The sequence below is a fragment of the Oncorhynchus masou genome, chromosome 21 (assembly GCF_036934945.1).
Source record: "Oncorhynchus masou masou isolate Uvic2021 chromosome 21, UVic_Omas_1.1, whole genome shotgun sequence".
In the NCBI taxonomy this organism is placed as follows: domain Eukaryota; kingdom Metazoa; phylum Chordata; class Actinopteri; order Salmoniformes; family Salmonidae; genus Oncorhynchus; species Oncorhynchus masou.
Window position 1 is genome coordinate 41,144,474 of NC_088232.1, and position 21,035 is coordinate 41,165,508.

Consider the following 21,035-nt stretch of genomic DNA (forward strand, 5'->3'; position numbering starts at 1 on the left):
TATTGGGTTGCACAGGACATTCCCTTCATCACATATGTTGAAAGTCTTATAAAATGTGATTTCATTTAGATAGTGCTTCCTTTTAATAACTTGAACATTTGATTTGAAATTGTGTATTCATATGCTTCCCAGAACCTTCAAACTAAGAACCTTCAAACTCAATAAGAAAACAATTTGACGTTTCCTCAATTTCCAAATCACGTTTCATTAATAAAACGTTTAACACGTGGTGAAGAGAAGTGCACAGCATATAAAGAGGATGGGTGAAGTATTGGTGAATAACACCGTTACCCAGAGAAATACTGGTTAGACTTCAAGGCCATCAGACTGTTAAACAGCCAATACTAACATTGAGTGGCTGCTGCCAACACACTGACTCAACTCCAGCCACTTTAATAATGTGAATTGATGGGAAATATATCACTAGCCACTTTAAACAATCCTACTTAATATAATGTTTACATACCCTACGTTATTTATCTCATATATATACGCATATACTGTACTCTATATCATCTACTGCATCTTTATGTAATACATGTATCACTAGCCACTTTAAACTATGCCACTTTGTTTACATACTCATCTCATTTGTATATACTGTACTCGATACCATCTACTGCATCTTGCCTATGCCGCTCTGTACCATCACTCATTCATATATCTTTATGTACATATTCTTTATCTCTTTACACTTGTGTGTATAAGGTAGAAGTTTTGGAATTGTTAGTTAGATTACTTGTTGGTTATTACTGCATTGTCGGAACTAGAAGCACAAGCATTTCGCTACACTCGCATTAACATCTGCTAAACATGTGTATGTGACAAATAAAATTTGATTTGATTTATGGCTGCAGGGGCAGTATTGATTAGCTTGGATGAAAGGTGCCCAGAGTAAATGGACTGCTCCTCAGTCCCAGTTGCTAATATATGCATATTACTATTGGATAGAAAACACACTGAAGTTTCTAAAACTGTTTAAATTATGTCTGTGAGTATAACAGAACTCATATGGCAGGCAAAACCTGAGAAGAAATCCAAACAGGAAGTGGGAAATCTGAGGTTGGTCGATTTTCAACCCAGCCCCTATTGAATACACAGTGGGATATTGGTTATGTTGCACTTCCTAAGGCTTCCACTAGATGTCAACCGTCTTTAGAAACTTGAATGAGGCTTCTACTGTGAGGTGGAGCCGGATGGGAGCTGTTTGAGTCAGTGGTCTGGCAGAGAGCCAGGTCCTGGTCAAGCGCATTTCACATGATAGCGACCTGCGTTCCATGGCTTTTCTACAGACATAGGAATTATCCAGTTGGAACGTTATTGAAGATTTATGATAACAACATCCTAAAGATTGATTCTATACTTAGTTTGACAAGTTTCTTCGACCTGTAATATAACTTTTTGAAGTTTTCGTTCGGCTGGACCTGCACGAGCGTTTGGATTTGTGTACTAAACACGCTAACAAAAGTAGCTACTTGGACATAAATAATGGATATTATCGAACAAAACAAACATTTATTGTGGAACTAGGATTCCTGGGAGTTCATTCTGATGAAGATCATTACAGGTAAGGGAATATTTATAATGATAATTTCTTTTTTTCTGAGCGCCGTCTCCGATTATTTAATGATTTGCTTTTTCCGTATTAAAAAAAAAAATCTGACACAGCGGTTGCATTAAGGAGAGGTATATCTATATTTTCATGTCTAACAATTGTATTTATCGACATTTATAATGAGTATTTCTGTAAAATGATGTGGCTCTCTGCAATATCACCAGATGTTTTTGGAACTAGTGAACGTAACGCGCCAATGTATACTGAGATTAACTTTATCAAACAAAACATACATGTATTGTGTAACGTGAAGTCCTATTTGTGTCATCTGATGAAGATCATCAAAGGTTAATGATTAATTCTATCTCTATTTGGTGGAGTTGGTGGTGACCTAACATAATGTGGTGCTTTCGCTGTAAAGCCTATTTGAAATCTGACACTGTGGTGGGATTAACAACAAGATTACCTTTAAAACGGTATAAAATACATGTATGTTTGAGGAATTTTAATTGAGATTTCTGTTGTTTTGAATTTGGCGCCCTACACTTTCACTGTTGTCATATCGATCCCGTTAACGGGATTGCAGCCCTAAGAAGTTTTTAACATTGTAGATTGACCATACTGCGATGCTATACTGAAAAATAAAATGTGTAAGAGAGTTTCCCTGGTGGATAAAAGACCTAGCTTGTCAACCATACATTGCAGGTTCAAACCCCACATGTGCAGATTGTCACCATATGAAGTATAAAAAATGTTTTTATTTGTATGATTAAATGCTGTTCAAATGTCCTATTAATTAAATTATTATAAATTGTTATTATGCGTCTCTAGATCACCTACAATCATGGTTGGGAAGGTTACTTTCTAAATGTAATCCGTTACAGTTACTAGTTACCTTTCCAAAATTGCCAGCTGCAACAATTTTTTGATTACCCAAACTCACTAACGTAATCTGATTACATTTCACTACTTTTAGATTACTTATGTACAGTGTTTTCTTTAGGAATGTAGTGAAGTAAAAATTGTCAAAAATAAAAATAGTTATGTACAGATACCAAAAGAAACAACTTAAGTAAAATAACTTTCAAGTACTACTTAAGTGCTTTACACTGCTCAATTGAGATGATTTCCACACTGCCACGTCGGCTGCATCATATGGGTAAATAATCTAGGACTTATTTTTATACAAATTGGCAGCCTCATTAAATAGTACCAGCAAAACACCAACAAAGAGGCGACTCCGCGATGCTGGCCTTCTAGGCAGAGTTCCACTGTCCAGTGTCTGTTATTTTGCCCATCTTAATCTTTTCTTTTTATTGGCCAGTCTGAGATATGGCTTTTTCTTTGCAACTCTGCCTAGAAGGCCAGCATCCGGAGTCTCTTCTTCACTGTTGAAGTTGAGACGTGTTTTGCGGGTACTATTTAATGAAGCTGCCAGTTGAGGACTTGTGAGGCGTCTGTTTCTCAAACTAAACACTCTAATGTACTTGTCCTCTTGCTCAGTTGTGCACCGGAGCCTCCCACTCCTCTTTCCATTCTGGTTAGAGCCGGTTTGCGCTGTTCTGTGAAGGGAGTAGTACACAGCATTGTACGAGATCTTCATGGCAATTTCTCACATTCAATAGCCTTCAGAAGACAGTTATTTGTTTCTGGCCATTTTGAGCCTGTAATTGAACCCACAAAGATACTCAACGAGTCTAAAGAAGGCCAGTTTTATTGCTTCCCTGTGGGAGGGGTCTCGAATGGTTGAGGGACAGCTATTGGGGAACTGTGGGGCGATATTGGAGGGTTCGGGTTTCACAAGATTATGATCATGAAAAAGGAAACTATGACATATATTTTACATCAGTATCATGCACACGCACTCTCACACATAAGGATGGCTCTGTTGCGGAAAGACTGATACATGTTTGATAGTGTCTTGATGCTGTATTGTTTGTCCTTCATGTTCTAATAAAATAAGTATTAAAAACAATAATAATAATATATTTTTTAAACACAACGTACCATTGGAACACAGGAGTGATGGTTGCTGATAATGGGCCTGAGTACGCCTATGTAGATATTCCATAAAACATCTGCAGTTTCTAACTACAATAGTCATTTACAACATTAACAATGTCTACACTGTATTTCTGATTCATTTTGTTATTTAATGGACAAAAAATGTGCTTTTCTTTCAAAAACAAGAAAAAAATTAAGTGATCCCAAACTTTTGAACGATAGCGTACATACACTACCGGTCAAAAGGTTTAGAACACCTACTCATTGAAGGGTTTTTCTTTATTTTTACTATTTTCTACATTGTAGAATAATAGTGAATATATCAAAACTATGAAATAACACATATGGAATCATGTAGTAACCAAAAAAATGTTAAACAAATCAAAATAGATTTGTTATTTTTCAAATAGCCACCCTTTGCCTTGATGACAACTTTGCACACTCTTGGCATTCTCTCAACCAGCTTCATGAGGTAGTCATGAATCCCACGATCCATCATACATATTTGGTGTGTCATCATTGTGGTCTCTGACGTGTGAAACAAACTTCAACTTGCGCCTTTTTTCAATGCTGAATTAGAATTTTATTGAGAAAATAGAGGAATGTCAAATTCTTTGGCGCAAACGTCCTCTCTGAATTTAAAACTAATCCTCAAAGTAATAATCTATTTTTTCAAAATGATCTGCAATCTAATTCCAATATTGCTGGTATTACAGTTAACGTTTTTTTGTAATCTCTTACTTGTAATCCGTTACTCCCCAACCCTGCCTACAATACAATCATCAAATGAGAATTGCCATTCAATATGGAAAGAAACATAATGGGGATGTATTCCAGTCTGCTTTCTTAAGCTTTCATTTGCATGCTGAGAGTGTTGTGGTAAATTTTATAAATGTTCTTGTACTGTTCTGAGGATCTCAAAGACGAGGTAAAATGTATATCGTGTGAACATCAATGGAATATTATGGTAAACCTAAAACAAATATGCTCTGAATGTCATAAAAACAGACTTATTTCAGTTTTACAACATTAAGGAAATGTCCTGTGCAGCCTAACCTAAACCTTGTATGAATGTCATCATAATTGAGCGTGTTTTGGGAACATATCTCTTGTCACGTCCCCACAATGTTACCACAACCTAATGAAACGTTCTGGAAACCTTTTGAAGGACAGACAAAATGTACTCTGGGAACATTCTTGTAACATCAGGGCAAGGTTTTTTGCACCCTAAGAGAAACATTGTAGAATCATCCACACAAATGGACAGTTTTTATGTTTTGGTAACATATCTTTTGGGATGTCCCCACAATGTTCACACAAATTAATGAAACAATCCGGGAACCTTTAAAGAACAGATTACATGTTTTATAGGAACGTTCTTGCAACATCAGGCAAATGTTTTATACAAACATTCTATAATCATCTCCACGAATGGAGAGTTCTTTCACAGAACCTATTTTGGATGGCTGGGAAAACATTACTGTTACGTTGTGTTATTGCATTACCTGGAAACCTAAAGAGAACCTAAAGGGGACTCATAATGTTAGATACAACTCTAGCTAGATCATAATGGGAATCTTAGCTAATGTTCTGGGAATGTTCCCCGTTAGCTTGGTATGCTGTGCTATGCTGTGCAAAGTATTGACTGACCTACATATCCCAGGGCTCAGCCACTGCTCACACCTTTTCTTATAGCTTCATACACTACATTCACCATCATTTAATGTACATAAAAATAAAATCAATGCTCAGCCCATTTTTTACTTCGGTAGCTGCCTCATCCCTTTGGAAAAAATGATGCATTTTAGCATTTCAAATGACATGTTTCCATTTTGAGTCATCCCTGAGCATTTTCTTATTTTAGAGAGGTCAATTTACTGTGTGTGTGTGTGCGTGTGCGCGTGCGTGTGTGTAATAGCCTTCTGTTGATGAAGATCCAAGGGTGGGTGAGGTGTGACTCTGAGGAGGAGATTGATGATTCTGGTGTCTGACTTCCTCAGAGCTGCAACATTCTGAATGGCATGTTTCTGTATCTGTTTCTATATCTGTGTATGTGTTCTGTTTGCTGTGTGAGCCTTGTATCCTTTGCTTTGTTGTATTGGCTCTGAGAAATGGATGGCTTTGGTTTGGTACCCACCTCGTCCATCTCTTTCAAGCTGCCGCCCCCGCTCGCTCTGACTACACTGGCAGGAGTACAGCAATCAGCAGGTGTGTGTGTGTGTGTGTGTGTGTGTGTGTGTGAAGCCTTGTTTGAGCGAGAGTGTGTCAGTCTGCTAGTGTGTGATAGTCTGTCTGTCTGTACGTCCTTTATGCATGTCCCACCATCCGCAAACCACGTCTCTTATATTCAGCCACCATATCCCTCCTTAGTCTGGGTGGACAAACATTTTGGCTAGTGTCATGTTGTGAAGCGTGCCTGGATTGAAGAAACAAACAAAGCTTTAAAATATATATATATATATTTCTCTCCCCTGCTTTGGGGAGCCAAGCACCTCATTTCGACTTGGAGCAGCACCAGGCTCAGGAATCGATTCCCTTGGAGCGATTAGGACCAATCAGGGCCTGGGTGAGCACCTTGAGGAATCATGAAGCTCAACAGACACACTGTTTTATTGTCTAATCTGTGGGGTGACATGAGTGGGGGTAAAGATTGTTTTGTTGTATGTCTATGAGTGTGGAGCCTATTTGGACAGGGGTGTGTGTGTCTATGAGTGTGGAGCCTATTTGGACAGGGGTGGGTGTGTCTATGAGTGTGGAGCCTATTTGGACAGGGGTGGGTGTGTCTATGAATGTGGAGCCTATGTGGACGGTGTGTGTATGCCTGTGTGTTGTTGGAGGGGGGAGGGGGATTTATCACAGAGTGTGATTTGCACTCCAAGGGACTGTTAGCAATCAATGTTAGCCCAATGGGAGCCCAGACAGCCAGATAGTCATGCAGGCCAGTCAATATTGTCAGTAATGTGAGCGGCCGTGGCGACCCGTCTTCAATTGTACACTAACACGGCATGGCTGATTTTTAATCCTGTCCCCCCCACACACACACACACATTTTACATTGTTCCCTCTCATCCCCTTTTTCTTAGTTCCTTTCTCTCTCTCTCGGCCTTACCTTGGACTTATAGCTCTATGCTACTGATCCCTCACTGTAACTCTGTAGCCAAGCCAAACTGATTTCTCTGTGTTTCTCTATTCCCCAAAGCAGACCAGTCTAATACCATGAGCAGTGTGTGCATCTATTGCTATCGAATTAAACTCATCTGAATACAAAGCAGACAAGGAAACAATCTCATGAGAAGGAAGAAGGCAGGCATCTTGTCCTATGCTGTCTGAGCTATAAACTCCCTTCCCCAGCAGTCCTCCATGTATTTACATATTCCCTCCCTACCAGGATGCCATGCCGCTCAAGTTGAAATGCACATAGCTTATATTCTTTAATAAGAGACCCTCACTGGCGTCATAAAGGATCTCTCTGTCTCGCTCTCTCTCTCTCTAAATATTCAATGTATATTTAAGGGGCTTTTTTGACATGGGAAACATGTTTACATCGCCAAAGCAAGTGAAACGGATAATAAACAATACAAAATGAACAGTAAACATTACACTCACAAAAGTTCCAAAATAATAAACACATAATACATCTGGCAGGAGGTTAGGAAGTGCAGCTCAGTTTCAATCTCATTTTGTGGGCAGTGTGCACAGAGTCTGTACATATTCAAAGGTTTCCTTTATTGTGGGTCAGTCACAGTGGTCAGGTTTTCTGCCACTGTGTGCTGTCTGTTTAGTGCCAAAAATCATTCTAGTTTGCTCTGTTTTTTTTGTAAAATCTTTCCAATGTGTCAAGGAATTATCTTTTTGTTTTCTCATGAATTGTTTTGGTCTAATTGTGTTGCTGTCCTGGGGCTCTATGGGGTCCGTTTGTGAACAGAGCCCCAGGACCAGCTTGCTTAGGTTAATTTCTCTGTAGGTGATGGCTGTGTTATGGAAGGTTTGGGAATCGCTTGCTTTTAGGTGGTTGTAGAATTTAACTGCTCTTTTCTGGATTTTGATCATTAGCAGGTATCGGCATAATTCAGCTCTGCATGTCATTTTTGGTGTTTTACGTTGTACACAGAGGATATGTTTTTGCAGAATTCTGCATGCATTCTCAATTTGGTGTTTGTCCCATTTTGTGAATTCTTGGTTGGTGAGCAGACCCCAGACCTCACAACCATAAAGGCCAATTGGTTCTATAACTGATTCTAGTGTTTTAGCCAGATCCTAATTGTTATGTCAAATTTTATGTTCCTTTTGATGGCAAAGGAAGGCCCTTCTTGCCTTGTCTCTCAGATCGTTCACAGCTTTGTGGAAGTTACCTGTGGTGCTGATGTTTAGCCCGAGGTATGTATAGTTTTTTGTGTGCTCTAGGGCAACGGTGTCTAGATGGAATGTGTATTTGTGGTCCTGGCAACTGGACCTTTTTTGGAACAAGATCTAGGTGCTGCTGTAGGCCGTCCTTGGTTGGGGACAGAAGCACCAGATCATCAGGAAACGGTATACATTTTACTTCAGATTCTACCAGGCTGGGTGGTGCTTGTGCTCTCGCCAATTCGTTGGTATATATGTTGAAGAGGGTGGGGCTTAAGCTGCATTCCTGTCTCACCCTCTGGCCCTGTGGAAAGAAATGTGTGTTTTTTTTTGCCAGTTTTAACTACACACTTGTTGTTTGTGTACATGGATATTATAATGTCGTATGTTTGCCCCCCAACACCACTTTCCATCAATTTGTAAAGCAGACCCTCATGCCAAATTGAGTTGAAAGCTTTTTTTTTATCAACAAAGCATGAGAAGACTTTGCCTTTGTTTTTTGTTTGTTTGGTTGTTAATTAGAGTGTACAGGGTGAATACATGGTCTGTCGAATGGAAATTTGGTAAAAACCCAATTTGATATTTGCTGAGGAAATGTACAAGTCTGCTGTTAATGATAATGCAGAGGATTTTCCCAAGGTTGCTGTTGACGCATATGCCCTGCTAGTTATTGAGGTCAAATTTGGATCAGTCCTTGGTTCCAAATATTTTGGAAGATGCGAGAGCTGAGGGTGATGTTAAGGAGTTTAAGTGTAGCCAATTGTTACGTCTGGTAAGACAAGGGGTGGGGGGGTGTGAATTTTTGTCAATAACAGCTGGTGTGCAATGTCCAATATAAAAGAAGTCTCATGAACATCTTGAGATGTTGCTTCAATATATCCACATAATTGTCCTTCCTCATGAAGCCATCTATTTTGTGAAGTGCACCAGTCCCTCCTGCAGCAAAGCACTCCCACAACATAATGCTGCCACCCCCGTGCTTCACGGTTGGGATGGTATTCTTTGGCTTGCAAGCCTCCCCCTTTTCCTCCAAACATAACGATGGTCATTATGGCCAAACAGTTCTATTTTTGTTTCATCAGACCAGAGGACATTTCTTCAAAAAGTACGATCTTTGTCCCCATGTGCAGTTGCAAACCGTAGTCTGGCTTTTTTATGGCGGTTTTGGAGCAGTGGCTTCTTCCTTGCTGATCGGCCTTTCAGGCTGTCGATATAGGACTCGTTTTACTGTGCATATCGATACTTTTGTACCTGTTTCCTCCAGCATCTTCACAAGGTTCTTTGCTGTTGTTCTGGGATGGATTTACACTTTTTGCACCAAAGTATGTTCATCTCAAGGAGACAGAACGCGTCTCCTTCCTGAGCGGTGGGACAGCTGCGTGGTCCCATGATGTTTATCAGATGAACGTGGTACCTTCAGGCGTTTGGAAATTGCTCCCAAGGATGAACCAGACTTGTGGAGGTCTACAATTTTAGGTAGGGATTGAAATACATCCACAGGTACACCTCCAATTGACTCAAATAATGTCATTTAGCCTATCAGACACATGTAAAGCCTTTACATCATTTTCTGGAATTTTCCAAGCTGTTTAAAGGCACAATCAACTTAGTGTATGTAAACTTCTGACCCACTGGAATTGTGATACACTCAATTATAAGTGAAATCTGTCTGTAAACAATTTTTGGAAAAATGACTTGTCATGTACAAAGTAGATGTCCTAACCTACTTGCCAAACTATAGTTTGCTAACAAGAAATGTGTTTGAATAACGAGTTTTAATGCCTCCAACTTAAGTGTATGTCAACTTCTGACTTCAACTGTACATATCCCAACCAGAAGCCATGGATTACAGGCAACATCCGCATCGAGCTAAAGGCAAGAGCTGCCGCATTCAAGGAGCGGGACACTAATCTGGATGCTTATAAGAAATCCCGATATGCCCTCAGTCGAACCATCAAGCAAGCAAAGCGTCAATACAGATTAAGATTGAATCCTACTACACCGTCTCTGATGCTCGTCGGATGTGGCAGGGCTTGAAACTATTACGGACTACAAAGGGAAACCCAGACGCGAGCTGCTCGGTGATGCGAGCCTACTAGACGAGTTAAATGCCTTTTATGCTTATTTATGCAAGCAACACAGAAGCATGTACAAGCTGTTCTGGATGACTGTGTGATAACGCTCTCGCTATCAGATGTGAGCAAGACCTTTAAACAGGTCAACATTCACAAAGCCGCGTGGCCAGATGGATTACAAGGATGTGTACTCAATGCATGCGCAGACCAACTGTCAAGTGTCTTCACTGACATTTTCAACTTCTCCCTGACTGAGTCTGTAGTACTGACATGTTTCAAGCAGACCACTATAGTCCCTGTGCCCAAGAAAGCGAAGGTAACCTCCCTAAATGATTACCACCCGGTGGCACTCACGTTGGTAGCCATGACGTGCGTTGAAAGTGCTGGCCATGGCTCACATTATCAGCATCTTCCCAGATACCATCGACCCACTCCAATTTGCATATCGCCCGAACAGATCCACAGATGACACAATCTTACTCGCACTCCACACGGCCCTTTCCCACCTGGACAAAATGAACACTTATGTGAGAATGCTATTCATTGACTACAGCTCAGTGTTCAACACCATAGTGCCCATGAAGCTCATCATTAAGCTGAGGACCCTGGGACTAAACACCACCCTCTGCAACTGGATCCTGGACTTCCTTACGGACTGCCACCAGATGGTAAGGATAGGCAACAACACATCTACCACTCTGATCCTCAACACTGGGGCCCCTCAGGGGTGTGTACTTAGTCCCCTCCTGTACTCCCTGTTCACCCACGGCTGCGTGGCCAAGCACTACTCCAACACCATCATTAAAGTTTGCTGACGACACAACAGGCATGATCACGACAACGATGAGACAGCCTATAGGGAGGAGGTCAGAGAACTGGCAGTGTGGTGCCAGGACAACAACCTCTCCCTCAATGTAAGAAAGACAAAGGAGCTGATTGTGGACTACATCAACGGGGCTGTTGGAGCTGGTCGAGAGTTTTAAGGTCCTCGGTGTCCACATCACCAATGATCTATCGTGGTCCAAACACACCAAGACAGGCATGAAGAGGGCACGACAAAACCTTTTCCCCCTCAAGAGTCTGAAAAGATTTGGCATGGTTCCCCAGATTCTCAAAAAGTTGATCAGCTGCACCATCGAGAACATCCTGACCGGTTGCATCACTGCTTGGTATGACAACTCCTCGGCATCTGACCATAGGACGCTAGAGAGGGTAGTGCATACGGCCCAGTACATCACTGGGGCCAAGCTTCCTGCAATCCAGGACCTATATAATAACCTGTGTCAAAGGAAAGCCCATAAAATTGTCACCCAAGTCATAGACTGTTTTCTTTGCTACCGCAAGCGAAAGCCCATCTCGGTCCAAAATTCTACCCCCACCCAAGTCATAGACTGTTTTCTTTGCTACCGCACGGCAAGCGATGCCGGAGCGCCAAGTCTCGGTCCAGGAGGCTTCTTAACAGCTTCTACCCCCACCCAAGTCATAGACTGTTTTCTTTGCTACCGCACGGCAAGCGATGCCGGAGCGCCAAGTCTCGGTCCAGGAGGCTTCTTAACAGCTTCTACCCCCACCCAAGTCATAGACTGTTTTCTTTGCTACCGCACGGCAAGCGATACCGGAGCGCCAAGTCTCGGTCCAGGAGGCTTCTTAACAGCTTCTACCCCCAAGCCATAAGACTCCTGAACATCTCGTCAAATGACTTGTTTCCTGTACCCCCACACACTGACTCGGTGCCGGTGCCCCCTGTATATAGCCTCGTTATTGTTATGTTATTGTGTTCCTTTTTATTATTTTTTACTTTTGTTTATTTGGTAAATATTTTCTTCTTTATACACCTTCTTTAACTGCATTTCTGGTTAAGGGCTTGTAAGTAAGCTTTTCACGGTAAGGTCTACACTTGACAAATATTTTGACAACTAAAGTTTAATTTGATAAATTTGTGGTCTGTTTATTTATTGATATATATTTCTATATATTTTTTAAACTTTTTCTCCCCAATTTCATGGTATCCAATTTGTAATTAGTGTCTTGTCTCATCGCTGCAACCCCCGTATGGACTCAGGAGAGTGGTAGGCCGAGAGCCGTGCGTCCTCCGAAACACGACCCAACCAAGCCACACTGCTTCTTGACACAGTGCCCACTTAACCCGGAAGCCAGCCACACCAATGTGTCAGAGGAAACATCGTTCACTTCGTGACCGTGTGGACGTGCATGCGCTCGGCCCGCCACAGGAATTGGTACTGCGCGATGGGACAAGAAAAACCCTGCCAGCCAAACCCTCCCCTAACCCGGAAGACGCTGGGCCAATTGTGCGCCACCCCATGGGTCTCCTGGTCACAGCCTGATGCGACAGAGCCTGGAGCCTTTGGACTAGGATCTCTAGAGGCACAGCTAGCAACTGTGATGCAGTGCCTTAGACCACTGGGCCACTCTAGAGGCCCCTGTCTGTATATTTTATCATTTTTGTATTTTGTCCTGTAGTTCTTGTTTATAGTTTTCCAATTACCCCAGAAGTGGTTAGATTCTATGAATTCTTCAATTACATTTAGCTGATTTCTGATGTACCCTTTCTTTTTTTTCTCTCTCTCTTCTCTCTCCTTTCTTTCTCTTTTATGATTTAGGCTAATTGATGTAATTGGGGGGCTGCTTTCATAAATCTGTGTGTGGTGAATACATTGACTTCAGATTGGAGCTGTTTTTATAGAATAAATGAATGAGAGAGAAGGAGAGGGACAGAAAGCTCCTTGGCTGGTGTGCCTGCCTGCCTGCCTGCCTGCCTGCGTATTTGTGTCCTAGGCCTGTGACTTCTAACACCTTTGTAGGGCAGTAAAAACTGTCCCCCTCATCCATGGATTTACAACCTCCATAAACTCTTCTACTCTTCGCGCTCTCCTTTTCCCTCCCTCCTCCTCTTCCATCCCTTTATCCCTCCCACACACACAGCACAGTTGAGGCTTTATGTTGTGTTGCTCTGCCCTGATGAATGACTCAGAGGGGTTGGACCAGTTTCATTTATCACCACTAGAACTAAGGACTAATCAGTCTATAGCAGGTCTATAGCAGGTACATGAAGGGGCTCTTATCTACTGGGTGTGTGTGTGTCGTATGCAGTAAATACTGCATCGTGGTCATTTGACTGTAAACTTGTGATATCATGGTCATAAACTTTGGTTACAGTAGTTGCAGGCCAAGGGTGTGTGTGTGTGTGTGTGTGAGAGAGAGAGAATCATACTGTGGTTGTATATAAGTGTTTGTTTTCTCTCACTGAAGTGTGTGTTCATGCATGTGTGTCCTGTGAACTAACCCCCCCCCCCCCCGCTCGCTCTGTCTCTCTCTGCTGCAGTGTCCTGTGGGAGCCCATGGGAGATGGGAAGCATGTGATCTCTCTGGCTGATAACCACGCTCTGCTCTGGGACCTGACGGAGAGCTCTACCCAGGCCACGGTGAGACTCGCACTCACACCGCCATACATCTGCCCATATACCCTGTGCTCATTATGTGATAACCACCGTATCAGACTGGTCTTATCTTTCCCTCCCTCTCCTACAACAGAACTGTCCAGTGGTGTGCTCTGCTCCCCTCACCAAGATTACCTGATTCCTTACTGAAACACACCATGTATCTGGGCGAGCTGCAGTGGCTCCGCTAGGTGTTCTTCCTTACTGAAACACACCATGTATCTGGGCTAGCTGCAGTGGCTCCGCTAGGTGTTCTTCCTTACTGAAACACACCATGTATCTGGGCGAGCTTCAGTGGCTCCGCTAGGTGTTCTTCCTTACTGAAACACACCCTGTATTTGTCGAGCTTCAGTGGCTCCGCTAGGTGTTCTTCCTTACTGAAACACACCCTGTATTTGGGCTAGCTTCAGTGGCTCCGCCAGGTGTTCTTCCTTACTGAAACACACCATGTATCTGGGCTAGCTTCAGTGGCTCCGCCAGGTGTTCTTCCTTACTGAAACACACCATGTATCTGGGCGAGCTTCAGTGGCTCCGCTAGGTGTTCTTCCTTACTGAAACACACCTTGTATCTGGGCTAGCTGCAGTGGCTCCGCTAGGTGTTCTTCCTTACTGAAACACACCCTGTATTTGGGCTAGCTTCAGTGGCTCCGCCAGGTGTTCTTCCTTACTGAAACACACCATGTATCTGGGCGAGCTTCAGTGGCTCCGCTAGGTGTTCTTCCTTACTGAAACACACCATGTATCTGGGCGAGCTTCTGTGGCTCCGCTAGGTGTTCTTCCTTACTGAAACACACCTTGTATCTGGGCTAGCTGCAGTGGCTCCGCTAGGTGTTCTTCCTTACTGAAACACACCATGTATCTGGGCGAGCTTCAGTGGCTCCGCTAGGTGTTCTTCCTTACTGAAACACACCTTGTATCTGGGCTAGCTGCAGTGGCTCCGCTAGGTGTTCTTCCTTACTGAAACACACCATGTATCTGGGCGAGCTTCAGTGGCTCCGCTAGGTGTTCTTCCTTACTGAAACACACCTTGTATCTGGGCTAGCTTCAGTGGCTCCGCTAGGTGTTCTTCCTTACTGAAACACACCTTGTATCTGGGCTAGCTGCAGTGGCTCCGCTAGGTGTTCTTCCTTACTGAAACACACCATGTATCTGGGCTAGCTGCAGTGGCTCCGCTAGGTGTTCTTCCTTACTGAAACACACCATGTATTTGGGCAAGGGTAAACTTCTCTGTTGTTTGGGTCCCGTAGCTACCAGGATGTAGTAGCGTGAAGCGCACCCGTGCACATGCACGGATACAGCACTCTGTTTTGACTGTGTGAGAGCAAACTCTTGCATCGCGCCCATCTCAGTGTCTGCGGTGCTGCTCGTTGTAAGCCATCTCGCTGAGTTGACCTTTTAAGTGCTTCTTGTGTAAAAATATGTACTGTTTTCCCCACTGCCCTGTCCCAACCCCCATGCAAGCTAGTTTTATTTTGAACTATACCTATTAAAAGGTACATGTCCAAAGTACTATTTGTTGTCACACAGTTGGTCTACTCAGGACTAGTTGGTGGGCATACTGTTTAGTAGAAACTCTCTCCTCTGACAGTGAAGTGCCATCCCCACTACTAATGAAGTGAGGTCTCCACATTGCTATTTACTGTTCTGATTCTCCACTCCACTGCCTCTGTTATTAAAACATCCATAGTTCTATAGTAGACATGAAGTGTGTGTCCTCACTGTACTGTGTAGGCTGGTCAGTTAATGTTCCATGAGCAGATAGCTGCCTGGATGCAGTGGGGAGGTGCTTCATGAATAATGGACTTACGTAATTAGTAGGCCAAATTCATGTTCTCGTACAGAGATCTGCATAGGCCAGCCAGGTTACAGGCCCAACAGGACACAACACAGGACTTGACGTTTCTCTCTGTTTGTGTGTGTGTGTGTGTGTGTGTGTGTGTGTGTGTGTGTGTGTGTGTGTGTGTGTGTGTGTGTGTGTCCGTCATAATGCAAACCTGTGAAGAATCACTCGTCAAGAGATTGCAGTCAGACATGCACACGCTCTCTCCTACTCTGTGTGTGCGGAGGAGTCTTAGTGGAAGGCACAGTGTCCCCCTGTGCAGTGATACTGACGTCAGACTGTGCTGCAGAGCAGCGGAGCTATCAAGTGACACAGCTTGCCCTGGACATGGCAGCCATTAAACATGAAGGGAGGGGGGGGGGGGGACCTGACAGCCAAGACAGATTCCTCCAGTGCTGTTGAGAATGCTAATCTTCTCAGCCACTCCCCTCTCCTCCATCCCTCCCTCCTTTCCCACATCCCTTCCCTCTATCAGAGGCTCTCAGGCTGATGTGTTCATCACAGGCCTGTCTGTCTGTCCAGCTGCACCATGGATTTGTCTGTCTCATGGGTCCAGGGTGGATTAATTGTGTGTGTGTGTGTGCGTGTGCGGGCACTCTCAATTAGAGACACTGTTGGAATTGAGTGAGAACATCTCCTCCGGCTCACGGCACACCCACACACCTTATCCATTGCAACTGTACACACACACACACACGCTCCGACACAGTCGGTTCACACTCCATATATGTGTGACTATTTGGCAGATATGAATGTTTTATCGGACGCCGCTTGCTAAAGGTAGGCGTCCTTCAGTTTTTTTCTATGCTGTCTCGTTAGTGCTGCTAATATGGTTAGCTCTAACATAGCTGGGAGCTAGGCAATAATCACATTTATAAGAAGATTTGAGTGTATGGATCTCGCTGTCTCTCTCTACCCCTCTCTTCACCTCTTCTCTCTTTCTCACTCAATCCACCTCCGTTTCTTTCATCTCCTTCCCTCCTCTCCCCATTTTCGTTCCCCTACCTTCCCCCCTCCTATGTCCGCCCTTCTCTTCCCTCTATACCTGAGATAATTTGACTTTCTCTCCCCCCCCCCCCCAACAGGAGGGAGAGAGGGAGGGAGGGAGAGAGGGAGGGCGGGCGGGAGGGAGGGAGGGAGAGAATTGTTCAGTGACCCTGTGTTATTATTATCTACTGTAGGTAGGTAACTCAGACTCAGAGGGTCCATCATGGTCAAACTGGTGATCCATGAGTAACAGTATATAGATATTCACAATGGAAACATGGTCCTTGAAGAGTCATTGAACCCGTCATTGACTGCTGTGTGAAGGAGGGTGAGGTTAGTTATACAGTACACTAGGGAAGGCATGTCTATACAGAACCATCAATACATTAACTCTTACCTCTCCACACCCCATGATTGACATGTGTGTTCAGGTGTAGTAATCGTTAACCCTTTCCCTTCCAGATCTCTAGCAGTGCCACCTTAGAGGGTAAAGGTCAACTGAAGTTCACGTCTGGGAAGTGGAGTCCACATCACAACTGTACCCAGCTGGCCACAGCCAACGACACAGCCATCAGAGGCTGGGACCTCCGTACCATGAGGTATTGGTAGATACTAACTGTATTCAGCAATTATGTTCTAAACAACAACTTATTTATAGTCCTGTAGTACTCAACTATGTAGTATAATAACTCTACTTTTAGTCATTACTATTAGAAAACAATGAGTTCTAGTATTAAATGTGGTCCTTATTTGGTGGTTACACTAAGGCTCAATGTGATGCTCCTACCTCACCCCACCCAAACTGGACAGACCAAAAATAAGTAACAGAATACCTCATCTGGATGAGCTGATAGGTTATCATCCCCCACACCGATTCCACCTATCCACCCACTACCAACATTGACCTTAAAGCCACATTCATATCCGTACATTATCTGCTATACCCCCACTGTACACTCAGTATCATTACAGAGAGATGGTGAGAGAGGGAGGGAGGTCAAGTTGTGTGTGTGTGTGGGCTCTGCTAGAGGAATAAGAATCACCTTTCTATCGATTGCTCCGGTAACACCAAAGCGCTGGAGAGAAATTGAGAGAGAGGAGGAGTGGAGAGGAAGAGCAACAATGAGGGTGAGAGAGTATATTAGAATAAATATTAGAAAACTACAGGAGAGTGTGGTGTGCATGTGAGAGCTGTGTGTGCGTGTGAGAGCTGTGTGTGCATGTGAGAGCTGTGTGTGCGTGTGAGAGCTGTGTGTGCGTGTGAGAGCTGTGTGTGCGTGTGAGAGCTGTGTGTGCGTGTGAGAGCTGTGTGTGCGTGTGAGAGCTGTGTGTGCGTGTGAGAGCTGTGTGTGCGTGTGAGAGCTGTGTGTGCGTGTAAGAGCTGTGTGTGCGTGTGAGAGCTGTGTGAGTGTGTGTGTGTAAGAGAGAGCTGAGTGTGTGTGTGTGTGTGTGTGTGTGTGTGTGTGTGAGAGAGCTGAGTGTGTGTGTGAGAGAGCTGAGTGTGTGTGTGAGAGAGCTGAGTGTGTGTGTGAGAGAGCTGAGTGTGTGTGTGAGAGAGCTGAGTGTGTGTGTGTGTGAGAGAGCTGTGTGTGTGTGTGAGAGAGCTGAGTGTGTGTGTGAGAGAGCTGAGTGTGTGTGTGAGAGAGCTGAGTGTGTGTGTGAGAGAGCTGAGTGTGTGTGTGAGAGAGCTGAGTGTGTGTGTGAGAGAGCTGAGTGTGTGTGTGAGAGAGCTGAGTGTGTGTGTGAGAGAGCTGAGTGTGAGTGTGTGTGTGAGAGCTGAGTGTGAGTGTGTGTGTGAGAGCTGAGTGTGAGTGTGTGTGTGAGAGCTGAGTGTGAGTGTGTGTGTGAGAGCTGAGTGTGAGTGTGTGTGTGAGAGCTGAGTGTGAGTGTGTGTGTGAGAGCTGAGTGTGTGTGTGTGAGAGCTGAGTGTGTGTGTGAGAGAGCTGAGTGTGTGTGTGTGAGAGCTGAGTGTGTGTGTGTGTGTGAGAGCTGAGTGTGAGTGTGTGTGTGTGAGAGGTGAGTGTGTGTGTGTGAGAGCTGAGTGTGAGTGTGTGAGAGCTGAGTGTGTGTGTGAGAGCTGAGTGTGTGTGAGAGCTGAGTGTGTGTGTGTGTGTGTGTGAGAGCTGAGTGTGTGTGTGTGTGTGTGTGAGAGCTGAGTGTGTGAGAGCTGAGTGTGTGAGAGCTGAGTGTGTGAGAGCTGAGTGTGTGAGAGCTGAGTGTGTGTGAGAGCTGAGTGTGTGTGAGAGCTGAGTGTGTGTGAGAGCTGAGTGTGTGTGAGAGCTGAGTGTGTGTGAGAGCTGAGTGTGTGTGAGAGCTGAGTGTGTGTGAGAGCTGAGTGTGTGTGAGAGCTGAGTGTGTGTGAGAGCTGAGTGTGTGTGAGAGCTGAGTGTGTGTGTGAGAGCTGAGTGTGTGTGTGAGAGCTGAGTGTGTGTGTGGGAGCTGTGTGTGTGTGTGTGGGAGTTGTGTGTGTGTGTGTGGGAGGTGTGTGTGTGTGTGTGTGTGTGTGTGGGAGGTGTGTGTGTGTGTGTGTGTGTGAGAGCTGTGTGTGTGAGAGCTGAGTGTGTGTGTGAGAGCTGAGTGTGTGTGTGTGTGTGGGAGCTGTGTGTGTGTGTGTGGGAGCTGTGTGTGTGTGTGTGGGAGCTGTGTGTGTGTGTGTGTGGGAGGTGTGTGTGTGTGTGTGTGTGTGAGATCTGAGTGTGAGAGAGCTGTGTGTGTGTGTGTGTGAGAGAGAGCTGAGTATGTGTGAGAGAGAGCTGAGTGTGTGTGTGTGTGTGTAGTGTGTGTGTGTGTGGGAGCTGTGTGTGTGTGTGTGTGTGAGAGAGCTGTGTGTGTGAGAGAGAGCTGTGTGTGTGTGTGAGAGCTGAGTGTGTGTGTGTGAGAGATGAGTGTGTGTGTGTGTGTGAGAACTGAGTGTGTGTGAGAACTGAGTGTGTGTGAGAGCTGAGTGTGTGTGTGAGAGCTGAGTGTGTGTGTGAGAGCTGAGTGTGTGTGTGAGAGCTGTGTGTGAGAGCTGTGTGTGTGTGTGGGAGCTGTGTGTGTGTGTGGGAGCTGTGTGTGTGTGTGGGAGCTGTGTGTGTTTGTGAGAGCGGAGTGTGAGAGAGCTGTGTGTGTGTGTGTGAACTGAGTGTGAGCTGAGTGTGTGAGCTGAGTGTGGGTGTGAGCTGAGTGTGTGTGTGTGTGTGAGCTGAGTGTGTGTGTGTGTGTGAGCTGAGTGTGTGTGTGTGTGCTGAGTGTGTGTGTGCTGAGTGTGTGTGTGCTGTGTGTGTGTGTGCTGTGTGTGTGTGTGCTGTGTGTGTGTGTGCTGTGTGTGTGTGAGCTGAGTGTGTGTGTGAGCTGAGTGTGTGTGTGAGCTGAGTGTGTGTGTGTGTGCTGAGTGTGTGTGTGAGCTGAGTGTGTGTGTGTGAACTGAGTGTGTGCTGAGTGAGTGTGAGCTGAGTGAGTGTGAGCTGAGTGAGTGTGAGCTGAGTGAGTGAGAGCTGAGTGAGTGAGAGCTGAGTGAGTGAGAGCTGAGTGAGTGAGAGCTGAGTGAGTGAGAGCTGAGTGAGTGAGAGCTGAGTGAGTGAGAGCTGAGTGAGTGAGAGCTGAGTGAGTGAGAGCTGAGTGTGTGAGAGCTGAGTGTGAGAGCTGAGTGTGAGAGCTGAGTGTGAGAGCTGAGTGTGAGAGCTGAGTGTGAGAGCTGAGTGTGAGAGCTGAGTGTGAGAGCTGAGTGTGAGAGCTGAGTGTGAGAGCTGAGTGTGTGAGAGCTGAGTGTGTGAGAGCTGAGTGTGTGAGAGCTGAGTGTGTGAGAGCTGAGTGTGTGAGAGCTGAGTGTGTGAGAGCTGAGTGTGTGAGAGCTGAGTGTGTGAGAGCTGAGTGTGTGAGAGCTGAGTGTGTGAGAGCTGAGTGTGTGAGAGCTGAGTGTGTGAGAGCTGAGTGTGTGAGAGCTGAGTGTGTGAGAGCTGAGTGTGTGAGAGCTGAGTGTGTGAGAGCTGAGTGTGTGAGAGCTGAGTGTGTGTGAGCTGAGTGTGTGTGTGTGTGAGCTGAGTGTGTGTGTGTGTGTGAGCTGAGTGTGTGTGTGTGTGTGTGTTAGCTGAGTGTGTGTGTGTGTGTGTGAGCTGAGTGTGTGTGTGAGAGAGCTGAGTGTGTGTGTGAGAGAGCTAAGTGTGTGTGCTGAGTGTGTGTGTGTGTGCTGAGTGTGTGTGTGTGTGTGCTGAGTGTGTGTGTGTGTGTGTGTGTGAGTGTGTGTGTGTGTGTGTGTGTGAGAACTGAGTGTGTGTGAGAACTGAGTGTGTGTGAGAGCTGAGTGTATGTGTGAGAGCTGAGTGTGTGTGTGAGAGCTGAGTGTGTGTGTGAGAGCTGAGTGTGTGTGTGAGAGCTGTGTGTGAGAGCTGTGTGTGTGTGTGGGAGCTGTGTGTGTGTGTGGGAGCTGTGTGTGTGTGTGGGAGCTGTGTGTGTGTGTGGGAGCTGTGTGTGTGTGTGTGAGAGAGCTGAGTATGAGAGAGCTGTGTGTGTGTGTGAGAGAGAGCTGTGGTGTGTGAGAGAGAGCTGAGTGTGTGTGAGAGAGAGCTGAGTGTGTGTGAGAGAGAGCTGAGTGTGTGTGTGTGAGAGAGAGCTGTGTGTGTAGTAGCTGTGTGTGTGGGAGCTATGTGTGTGTGTGAGAGAGAGAGCTGTGTGTGTATGTGTGTGAGAGAGAGATGTGTTTGTGTGTGTGTGTGTGTGTGTGTGAGAGAGAGCTGAGTGTGTGTGTGTGTGAGAGAGAGCTGAGTGTGTGTGTGTGTGAGAGAGAGAGCTGA

The 21,035-nt window shown here is 44.9% G+C and overlaps 1 protein-coding gene across 1 annotated transcript in view; it reads left to right on the top strand.

Annotated features, from left to right (window-relative positions):
- Nucleotides 1–21,035, top strand: part of eipr1 (EARP complex and GARP complex interacting protein 1) — a 48,850-nt gene that overhangs the window by 8,988 nt on the left and 18,827 nt on the right. Inside the window, exons 5-6 of the mRNA XM_064928483.1 lie at nucleotides 13,322–13,421; nucleotides 16,726–16,862. Coding sequence (XP_064784555.1) covers nucleotides 13,322–13,421; nucleotides 16,726–16,862 — 237 coding nt within the window. The remainder of the gene's footprint in view (nucleotides 1–13,321; nucleotides 13,422–16,725; nucleotides 16,863–21,035) is intronic.